At 37.5% G+C, this 12,144-nt stretch overlaps 1 protein-coding gene across 1 annotated transcript in view; it reads right to left on the bottom strand.

Annotated features, from left to right (window-relative positions):
* ADCY2 (adenylate cyclase 2) overlaps positions 1 to 12,144 on the bottom strand; it is a 206,652-nt gene that overhangs the window by 66,492 nt on the left and 128,016 nt on the right. The window contains exons 5-7 of the mRNA XM_027878943.1: positions 5,463 to 5,611; positions 4,061 to 4,172; positions 2,888 to 3,015 (exon numbers count right to left, since the gene is read on the bottom strand). Of these exons, the coding sequence (XP_027734744.1) occupies positions 2,888 to 3,015; positions 4,061 to 4,172; positions 5,463 to 5,611 (389 nt within the window). The remainder of the gene's footprint in view (positions 1 to 2,887; positions 3,016 to 4,060; positions 4,173 to 5,462; positions 5,612 to 12,144) is intronic.

Consider the following 12,144-nt stretch of genomic DNA (forward strand, 5'->3'; position numbering starts at 1 on the left):
CCACATTTAAATGGGAACAATCCAAAGCATAGCGAGGCTGAATTGCTCAAAATGGAGCTACACATCATTAGATAACAAGACTAAATAAGACTTTGTACTACATATCACCTGGCAATTTGGCAGAATTACTCTTTATTGCTTTAAAGAGAAGTGGAACTGAAACCATATTCAGGTGGTAAAACCTATACAGAATAGTTAATCTAAACAGCAAACTCCTCTATTTCAGTAGCTTACACACTGAAGGGGCAGTTTGCACCTCCTTGACTGAATATAACAAAAATTCATATCTGGCAAGAAAGATATTTTAGATAGAGTGAGTCAAACATACTGAGTTACACACTTCCAAGAGCAAGAGTATTACTACTTCTCATTTTACAGAGCACAGAAGTATGTCAGAAGATGCTTCTATACAAAGATGCAGCAATCATACAACAAAATATGGAGTTGATTAATAATTAGCAATTTTGCTGCAGGCTGCAACACTTGACATAATACTTCAAAAGCATTTGAAAGCACAGGGTGCAGATTCCACACTTCTTCTGTAAACAGGCTGTGGTATCAGGCATCTCCGGGAGCGTTGTGATTTCTGACTACAGTAATAAAGTCAGATCAGAATATGCTACACAACTAACATATAATTTTCTACTCTATAAGGCTGCTCTTACCAAGGAGAACCTGATCATACAGCATTAACAATGAACATACCTGATAGCAGCTTGAGCAGAAGCTATTTCCAAGAAAATTGGGAAGTTCTGAAGTGTGAGGAACTGACAGATTGCTCTCTGAGCTCAAGTAAAACATTCCATTATGATGTGTGATATTGTACTTTCAGTTCTTCGTGAAGAGCACTTAATGGCTTGAGCTTAGCATTGTTTTTCCACCAGCCTGTAACCTCCTATACTTTCTTCTCTTAAGTAACAAAGAAACAGGCTGATCAGAAACTCTATGCAAATGCTTTTAACTCACATTTCTCACACAGCACACAGGTCTTTTGAAATCTAAACCAGAAAGCTTTCATTTTCACTCAAAGGCTGGGGAGAAAATTCCAACACTTTTAAGCCAATGAAGAGGGTGGCTCAGAACTTCAGGACTGACACCCTTTCACCAACTGCTCTACTGAGGGGATGGTAGCTTTAGTTCCTAATATGCTAGAGAAGCAAATGTTTTAATTATAATATTGGTCTAGTATGTCTAAGTAAAAAAGAGAAAGTATCCAGTGAAAACAAGTGAAGAGACAACCAAATCTGTACATTTTAAAGCTTGTCAAGAAGTACTACAACTACCATCTAAAAAATGAGGCTTTTTGGACGCAAGGTAAGGTACACACAGATGACAAAAAAAAAATTTTAAAAAATGCAGCAACCTGATTTCTGTACTGACTCCCAGATATCTAGACCTCCACATGATACATGTTTTTGCAAAGTGTAGCTCACCTAGATATACTGTAATTTTAGTCAAAGGAAACTTAGTTTTTCTACAGAAAAGATATTTGTGCCACTAACTGCTACAGTTGTCTGTAATCCATTCCCAACCTACTCTTCAATAACAAGCTAGAGGATTCTTCAAGTATTGCAGTAGCTGTATCCTCAGCTGTCTTACAGTGCTAATCCATCAAATACAACCATATTTCTTTTTCACAAGCACATCAAGCCTCCTGTTATTACTTGAGTTACTTGAAAAAAGTTACAACTGCTATTGCAAATGCAATCATATTGGGATTCACAAATACTTTGCTCTGTCTTCTCTTTCAAGGACAGAACAAGCACAATTTTTATGGGGAAAAAAATAAGGGACATCTGTAGTAATCCAGAAATTCAAAATACTGTTGATAAGTACAGAATTCTCAATAGTACCTTTAATGTGTTGACTGAAAAAAACATTTCAGGAAGTCCTCCCCTATACAAAAAGGTGAACTTAAACCTAAATGTGGGGTTTAGTAAGACAGGCATATTTAATTGCTTATCTAACAACGTAAGGAAATAGGTCTCTCCGCCCAGAAATCTCTAAGCCATTAAAAATCTCTTTGGTGGACCTGCTCAGTATCACTCCACAGGCTAAGGGCTGTGAGGTATCTTAATTGTTGACAGCTAACAGCTCCTGACCACTACTGAATTCCAAACTTAGGAGGAGCCAGGAGCTCTGGCTTCTCATAGATATTTGACTCACAGGTGGGTGGCGGCATCACAACTCTGCAAAAAGGAAAGCTTTGAAGTTTTAAGAGATGTCTCTTGGGATATTTACCATCTCATAATCACAGAGTTACAGAATAGTTGAGGTCAGAAGGGACACTTCGAGATTGTCTAGTCCATCCTCCTGTTTAAAGCACAGCCAGCTAAAGCATGTTGCTTAGGGCCATACCAGTTGGATTTTGAGCATCTCCAAGGCTGGAAACTCCACAACCTCCCTAAGCAACCCATGCCAGTGCTCAGTGGCCTTCACAATGAAATTAAAGTGTTTCCTGAAGCTCAGAAGAAACCTCCTGTGTTTCAGTTTGTGCCCGTGGCCTCTAGGCCTGTCACTGGGCACCACTGAATGGCCTGGCTACATTTTCTTTGTGCTCTCACTTCAGGTACTTAAATACATTGATGAGATTTTTTTCCCCTTGGCTTTCACTCCTAGAGGTTAAACAGTCCCAGTTCTCTCAGCCTTTCCGCATATGAGCAATGTTCCAGGCCATTAATCATCTTTATGGTGTAGTGATGACATAGCCTCACACAACCCAACATTTTAAAACATTTCTTTGCTAAGGCCAAGATCATGATAACCACACTGGACCTTGCAGTGAAACATGTCAAATACTGCAGGTCTGAATGTTTCAGTTAGTAGCACAGATACAGGTAGAAGGGAGATTTATTTTTGAATATTTAACAATAAGTTTGGCACTTACTTAATGGCTTCACACATGTCCAGTCCCATTTTCACACAATTCTTGGCATGATTTTGAAGAGATATAGGTAGCCCAGAAACACAGTAATAGCAGTCACCTAAGATTTTAATTCTCATACATTCGTTTTCCTAGAGGAAAAAACAAGGTGAGATGGTCACTTTCAACTTGAAATACAGAAACGCAGGGACACTGTTACAAAGTCTGATTTAAATGATGTTAGCAAATTTATTCTACTCAATCTTGTTTCAGAAGAGAAGGATTTGGCTTGCTAAAACAGAAGTGCTGTTAGGATTTGTACGAATGATCTCTCCATCTGTTATGGTCCTTAATGGGCACAATCAGGAAGAAAATACACTGCAAAACATATATATGCATGTTGCTCACAGCTGAAATTAGAAAACTGAGCCAAACTATCATATTCTCAATCAAAAAAAAAAAAGCCTTTTTGTTTGAAATATGAAATCAAAACACTTAGCCTTCCACATTTACATCTCTGAAGATGTACTATGGAATACTTCCAGAAATTACCAATAATAATAGTATTTCTATAATTCAATGTATTTTAATATAAAGGTTTTTATGTTTTTAAAGCCAATACTGGCCAGTAGTTTTTGAACTAATAATACAGGAATTTTTATATGTTCAGGTGTTTCTGATTTCACTTTCACACATTAAGTTTGATGTAATTTTTTTAAAATGGCACCCAAATAAACAGAAGAAAATTTTCTAATTGCATTTTGTTCTTTCCTTGAGTGATCAAGAGGCTGTGGTCAGTGATTAAAATTGCTTCAACCAATATTGTCTCTCTTCTCCTCCAATCTCTTGAATGCTTTTCCAGAGATCAGAAAACTAACACTTTTCTATGTTGAGTTTCATAATCCTTGTCACTGTAAAAAAGGTATTGAAAGAAGTGTTCATCTGCTATTAAGCTTTACTGGGCTCCATAGGCTGTCTCTATTGGTCCTATTAGAGAGAATTATCTTGAGTTTCACAGATTGTCACACTGACATAAATACACTGATGCACTCAGACCAGAGCCACGGTTTTTTCCTTCATGTTTCAAATCCAATCTTCCTGCCAAAGTTTCAGAAATACTGCTTGAAGATCCTGAGAAGAAAAAAATATTTTAAAGATGACTTACTTAAACTAACATAGTAGACCATAGAAACCCACCTTTGCAATCTGATCAAACTTGCCAAACAGCTCATTTAGCATGTGTACCAATTCCCCTGGTGAGCAGTCACTGGCCAGGCGAGTGAATCCCACAATATCAGCATACAAGATACTAGATAGAAATAGAAATGAACAGAATCTTGGTCACAGTTTCCTTCTGCAGGAATCAGATTTATCACTCAACAGCTAAACCTGAGGGTAAGCATTCTGGACTTCACAGGGGTATGCCCATACCCAAAACAGCCACTGCTAAATGTAGGGGAATAAATACAACTATATTTATAGGCAAAGCTACATTTAACTAAATAGGTGCTATGTTTATAGGTAATATATACCTATATTTATAGGTATTATCTCTTCAAATATTACCTTTATAGTATACCTATATTTACAAGTATTTATAGACATTCTATACCTATATTTGTTAGTGTATTAAAGTTTCTAAGAATGTAATTCAAACTAACTTGTCCAAAGGCAAAAGAAAAAAAAAACTTGTCTAAAGGCCAAAGAAATTGGAGAGAAGAAAGACTGTTTGAAATAAATGGTGAGTTATTTTTCAAACTACTAAAGTTTATAATTAATAAATAATTGGATCCTTCATCAGAATATTTTATCTCAGGCACTGTGTAAAATACATATGTCATACAGCTGTCTCTATTTAAATGCTATAAAGCCTGAGAAGTCGTTCCAGTTAAGAAAAATACAAAATCAAAATAGTAAAACTGACATGAATTACAATTTTGACTAGTATACATGAAAGCAAGATTTAGTACTTTAACTTGAAAAATCACAGAATCACAGAATCTGCCGAGTCGGAAGGGACCCCCAAGGATCATTGAGTCAAACTCCTGGCCTTGCACAGGACCGTCCCCAAGAGTCTCACCAGGTGCCAGAGAGTATCATCCATACACTTCTTGAACTCTGCCAGGCTTAGTGCTGTAACCACTTTCCTGGGGAGCCTGTTCAAGGGCCCAAACACCCTCTGGGTGGAGAACCTCTTTTTAATATTCAGCCTAAACCTCCCCTGACACAACTTCAGGCCATTCCCTTGGGCCCTGTCACTGGTCAGTCTGGTTTCTGCCCCTCCTTTTCTCCTCAGGAGGAAATAATAGACTGCTATGAGTTCTCTCCTCAGTCTCTTCTCCAGGCTGAACAGACCAAGAAGACATTATCAAAGAAACCTATTATTGTGTGGCTTTTTCTAAACAACTGCACTGCATCATCACCTTTGTGGCTTTCTGGAACATGGAATTGTCAGCATTTGATCAGATTAACAGATAATAAACATTAAGTTGTTGAAAAATCATATTAAAAGAATTACTTTCTTAATTGCTCCCTTAACACTTTCTTTTCAATTTTGTTTTTCTGAGTGTTGTTGATACATTTAATTACAGTACAATACCTTACATTGGTGTGCCTTTTGACATACAAATTGTGGAAGTTGTTGGTGTTTTCCAGTTGACCTGCCTTCGGACCTTGTAACCTCTGAATGATCTCTGCTTTCATTTCCATGGCAATGTGAGCAGGCAGTAAAGAAAGTAGAAGACGCTCCTAAAGATTAAAATGAAATGTCCACAATTTCTTTAAGGAGAATAAAATTAGTATGGTGGCAACACTGTGCAAGGCAAACACTACTGTCAATACTACAGAACATTCTGATGAATGGCCAGACCTGGTACAGCCTCCAAAGTTAATCAGTTCCTTGAAGAATACGACAGGAATATATACATGCTTCCAAGTAATACCTAGCTTCTTCAAGGTTAAAAAAGCTTAAGCTAAACTTAATAGCAAGTTATGTACAGGAATCTGTTCAATATCCAAGTAATATGCAGTAAATAAAACAAGAGCTGCAAGGTTAGTTCAGAGGACTTTAAGGGAAATGCAGTCTAATTCAGGCAGAATAGGATAAATCTTTTTTTTTTAAGGTATTTAAAATGTTTAGCCATAATTTTAGAAGTTGTTAGACTGGAAAAAAAAGATAAAATATAGACATAGAACATTGAAAATCTTGAAATTTTGCAGACCATTTAGATATGTACTGTCCCCTTACTTCATAATTGCATTTGACAAAATATTTTTTAAAGATGTTCACTTAAAAGCAAATTGAATACTAAAAGAACCCCACACTCTATATGTTTTTCCTCATTTGTTAGTATTATGCTCTTCCTTTTGCAAAGATCTCCCACATCAGTACATTTTCGTTTTGCCCATTTTACCTGTGACAGTTTTAAACTCAATTCCTCTTTCTCTGGAAAAACAGATAAACAAGAACTCTTAAAAAAATCCCTTCTTTCTTTGATTGTACTCCATCTTGAACCTGAACAAGAAGTTCCCATTTTCTCCCAGGTAGAGGAGAGAGACGAATTCTGGCTAAGGACAAAAAACAGAATGCTGAACCAGTGAGGAGTGGGAAGGCATCTGAAAAAGGCCTTGTCAGAGTCAGACAGAGAGACAAGTATGCCAGAAGAAACGATGTTCTCAAAATGTGCATGATCCGCAGGTGTTACTCAGAACGATGCATTCTCTTTGTTTCACAACACATATTTTTGCAGAGTTTACAGTTCTATTCATGAAGGTACTAGAAGAAATGCAACCATTAATCCAATTCTCTGCCTGGGGTAATTACTCCTGTTCAGGCCTAATGACCTTGAGTAGAGCATGGTAATACGGGGCTACAGACTCTTCGAATATTTGCAGCTACCTTGGCTATCTACCTCTTATATATCATGAAGACTTCACATTCCTTATAGCATTTGTGCACTTGTAAGCATAGCATTAGGTTACATGAGGCCCTGTGAAACTGGTCCTACACATACTTTGTAAAAAACCTTCATTTCAGAGAATCAAGATAGAATTTTGCTTTGTCGCTAAGTAATACTGAACTAAAGTTTCTTTTTTTTTCCACTCTGATGAGACCTAAAAATAATTTTGATTCACATAGGTATGGACTGTTCTTTATTTTCCATACTAGGGCATATCTTATAAACAGTAAGATGACTCATGAAGTAAACGTTCAAGGTAAAGCATACCTTTTTCTAGCATGACAAAAGGAGGCAAGAATAAATAAGAGGTACCGTTTTCCTACTGCTAGGATCTCAGATTTGACACACTGTAACTGAGAAGGAAGTATACAACTGACTTTTCATCAAAATGTTAATGTGACTTTGTTTCTTAATGAAAGTTTTATTTAGTATGTCAAGGCTTTTAGTAAGTTTACTTCCAAGTGACCGATGTATTTTTATTGCTTATGTTCACTGGCAACATTTCACTTGCACTGGTTCTTGGTGGAGGTATTTTGCTAATATGAAAAGAATATCTTTAAAGCCAATAGATTTTTTTTTCCATAACAAAAGTTTATTCTTCTAACTTGACATTTATCTAACAGAAAATTGTTATTTTGGATGGGTCACCACTTAATTATTATCACACAGTTAATGAAGAGGTGAATGCTCTGAGCTACAACTGGACATTACCATACTCCTGTTGTACCACAGCTAGCAAATGCAAGCTAGTTCACAATCTTCCTAGGATTGTTATGATTCCAGACACACAGTGATGCAGACACTCAACATTAGGTTACTGCTTCCCAGAGAGGTTGGACAAAGGTCATAGGAAAAAGCAGCAAAGGTTTTCAAGGAAGCAAGAGAAAAAGTTTTCATAGGAAGAACCAAAAAGTCAACTACAAGCCAAAGAATCGTATGAGAGAAGGGAAAAAAGAAAGGCTACATCACAAGAGATGGAGTATTTCCCCTCCTTTTTTCTCTCCAGACCAGACCACTATTCCATTCTGTTTAAACATCCTGGTGAAGCTGTTCACCACACCAGAATTCATTCCAAAGAATGTTTTGCTTCCTCTGTTTCCACTGTACAAAAGAGAAGGTTGCAACCAGAGGTGACTTTAGAGAACTGCAACTGGCGAAGCACTGTGCAGAATACCTTGACATTCCCTGATTGGACATACAGCTTTCAGCCACCCTCTCCGTCATGCAGGCTGCAAGCATTCACATTTCAATCCTGAATTTATCACTTGTGTGATAATGTGGATTGTTAATTTTAATTCCTTTCACTAAAAGACAATTGTGAAAGAATTTGAATCTCAACTACTTATGAAGACTGTGGCTGGACTAGACAGCTAGACAAATGCAAAATGCTTAAAAATACATTGTTGCCTCTCTTTCTGCTGAAAATCCAAAGATATGCAAAGCACTTAAGAACACCTCTTCCTTCATGTTTTGTCATTGCTGGTGTCTTAAAAGAACATAATTGAAGCATCAAAACCAATCGCTTTCCTCTCCACCACTCATGACACTTGCAACTGAAATCTTTTAAGTCCTAGGGCTAAAACACAGAGCTCACAATCTATACTGAATACAACATTATAGTGCCTTTCAATACTGTAGGGTTAAGTACTTCTCTCTTCTTCATCTGGATCATGTGGAAGGATAGCAAGTACTCATCCTCTCTGGATTCTCCAACTGAAGATTTCCCATGGTATATGTCACACTGTTATTTGAGTTCCCTTCTCTCAATCTCAAGTCTAAGTTGATTTCTTTGTCAGAATCATACAGATTTAGCAGCGTTTTGCAGTTACACACCACTCCTCTACACTTGGTAAACTCAAGTTGTTTGTCTAGAGTAAGTTAGCATGGCTCATTTAAAGAACACAGGACTACGTTGTATTCTTCAAGGTGGCAACTGTGTTTGAGTATCTTGTATAGTATCATGATGCTGTTATACAGCAAACAAGCAAAATATCCCCAAATGCTTGGTACAGTACATTTTTTAAAGTGTGTGTTTCACAAATCAACCTCTTCTTGGCTTGAGGCAATAATGCTCTATTTATTTGCTCATTCCTGTTTTGTTATGTAAACTACCAATACTGATTTGCTGATTTATACAAGATTACAAAACTAGCAACTCTTTATTGTAGCGTAATTCTAAGAATTTATAGATTTAAAGGCCAAATACTCTTCCATCTAGTCTGATCCCTTATATGGACAGGACAATAATATGGACAACAGAATGTCATGGAGAAATAAAAGTAGTCTGATATGACTCATTACATTAAAATTAGCTTAGTGCCTTGCTTTCAATAGAGAGAAACTGTCCTTCAAGGCAATTCACAGAATCTAATACTGAATTCCTGAGGGAGTCTCTCTCTCTCTCTCTCTCTCTCTCTCTCTCTCTCTCTCTCTCTCTCTTTTCTCTGGAGGGAACTGCAGGTCCAAATTTTGGTCTTACTGGAAGAAATGTCCATCTTTGTTACTAAACTTCTTCTGATGTTCAAGCAGTCTGCTGAAAAACTATATATTTTTAGATCAGTAAAGGACTATAGGAATATTTTTGTCTCTGTAATCCCATATAGGGATATTTTTGTCTCTTTCAGTGTCATTTCACTGACTAATAGAATCATATTTAATTCTGATTTCCTGTGGGTTGGATTTTGTTTTCAGATTCCTGTGGCATATGTTTAATCATCTATTTAGTGAGTTTGACAAGCCAGGTCAATAAGTCAGCAGTAAGAGATCAAGAAGCAATTAGCCTTACATGCATTCTGCTTCACAACAAAGTTAACAAATAAACATGAATAAAATTACATTTTCAGCTGCCCTTGAAATGTATAAAGAGAGAAGCTACAGGAAAGGAATCTTGTGACTCCTGATCACTCCTAATCATGATGAAACAGCTATGAAGCTGACAGAGATGGTGATCAACAGGTTACTTGTTTGTCAAATTATGGTACTGTTTACCCAGACCTCCTGGCCATTCTCTTAAATACACCTACAAAGATAAATAGTTGTAAATTGCTTTTTCTTCAAGTTAACTTGGGATGGGGAGATGATTTCTAAAAATTACCTGTTATTATCCCCTTAAATTTAGCCTATGTTAGTGACCTCCACCAATCTTATTAGTTGTGCTAAGTCAAATTAATCAATTTTATTCATACACACTGAGAAAGGTATTCAATCTTGATTACGGAGACATCAAGAGATGAAGAATTCATCAACTCCTCAGCAGTTTGTTCTACTGGTCAATTACCTGAACTGTTAAAACTGTTAAAAACTGTTAAAATGTGTTGCGTATTTCTTACTTTGAAGTCTTGGCCCTGTTATATGTTTCTCAGCTCTAGATTAATGTCCATACTCTGCTCCTTGTAAACACAGATAACTTTCTTTTTGATCAAGTAAACAGCTCCAAAAATCTCCTGCTCTTAAGTATTTTCTACACTCTCTTCTCAAAACCCTAAACAACTTTCAAATATTTTTCAAAGTTTTTTTGACATAAATCCTAACATTTTGCTCCAGTAAATAAAAACATGCATGCACCCACTCCCCCTCCCCCCCAGGTTTATTCCCCTCAGTATGTCCATGATTTACACTGCACAACTTTTTGTTGTAACATTCCTGGAGTTCCCTGTCTGCTGTTTCATGTCTCCTATTGTCTCCAAAATATTTTTTGAATAGCCCATACTCTTTGTTTCTAGAATTATGGCTCTTCCGACAGTTATTATAAACTCTCTTAATATAATTTATAAAGTATTCCATAATACAGTTTTTACTATCAGAGCAATATTTGTGATTTCTCAAAAGTTATTGTCTATGAATGTCTTCACATACCTTCTAGATCGTTAATACAAAATATAGAATAGCATAAACAAGGAGATGTGGTTCTTGCAGAAAATTACATACATGCTAATTCATATAACATCTCCACTGCTGGAAACTGCTAGTTTCCAGTTACTCCACACAAAATCCATTAGACTGCTCTTTTCGTGGGGAGTGTCAGTACTTTTATGCTGTGCACATTGCATCAAACATCTTATTGGAATATTATGATTTTGGAAAGTTATTTAGCCTGAACCTATTCCACATTAAAAACTGAAAGACATTTTCATATGACTCCATTTCCTACCAAGTTGTCAGGTACATCACTGTATTTCTTTCCAAATGCAAAACCATCTCAGCAACATCTTTTATGTCATGCTGATTGCTTATACTTCTTCTGTCTGGTGGCAGCCCCTTCATTGTGATGACTTTTTTCTTAAAATACTTGCAGAACACTGTTACTGGCCTTGACAAAACCAGACACAGTTAAAGGATTTTTCTTGACATCTAGAAATCTCCTACATATCACAACTTTTACCATATTGAACCATATTTTTACATATCTAATTGCTGGTTTTACTTCTAGTTGTGGCTAGGACAGACTTTATGCCACAGATAACATCTCTCCTGAGGACAGAACTATGAACTCTCATCTGTTCTCATCTGTTCTCCTAAAGGGCCCCCCATTGCTAACAACATTCATTCATGATTCCCCCCCCCATGGAAACTGAACCAGAATATCAACACCATAAAATCAATACACACAAGAGGAATGAAAGCACCATGCTCTCAGTCCTCACTATTTCCTCAGCCATGGAATGCAAATGCCCTTGTGAAGCTATCTTGCAGAAGACAAGTCATAGGTGTCTGGGAGCTGTTCCCTCGGGAAAGAGAGCCCTGAGTGGGGGCTGCCAGTGGGCAGACTCATGCTGGCTGCCGAGGGCCCAGGTCACCAGCTCAGACCATGGTGACAAGAGATGTTCACCCAGGTGTCGGGATTAGACCAGGGCCACGGTGAGGCCAAGAGAGGGGCCAGATAAGCACCTGCCCCTGTGGTCCTGCCAGGGAGCCTCTGCCTGATGGGGAGGGGCTGCCCTCCCCTACCTGTCCCTGAGCTCCAACCATGCCTCTAGAAAGGGGTGAGTTGTCTTCAAACAATTTTGCAATAGTAAAACATCAGTGGTGTGACTTGCTTGCTTTGCAAGAACGGTACGGCCGATGCAGGCTTTCAACTGAAACACACTTAGTGGTTTTCAGGCTAAATAAACAGTGTTGTGCACCCTCAGTGTGCCCAGCTCATTTGCTGCTGAGTAGCTCTGTGAATGCAGAGCTAGCATCTAGTCGGTCACCTTCATCTCCAAACAACATTAAAGCTACCCGGAAACATTGCTTCTCTGCCACATTTTTTCAGTGTAGGGATCTGAAAGCTCATTTAAATTCACAGGCTCACCACATATTTGGTAAGACAAATTCCTTCAC

The sequence above is a fragment of the Empidonax traillii genome, unplaced genomic scaffold (assembly GCF_003031625.1).
Source record: "Empidonax traillii isolate 1590-97213 ecotype Southwest subspecies unplaced genomic scaffold, ASM303162v1 scaffold48:size2401408, whole genome shotgun sequence".
Classification (NCBI taxonomy): domain Eukaryota; kingdom Metazoa; phylum Chordata; class Aves; order Passeriformes; family Tyrannidae; genus Empidonax; species Empidonax traillii.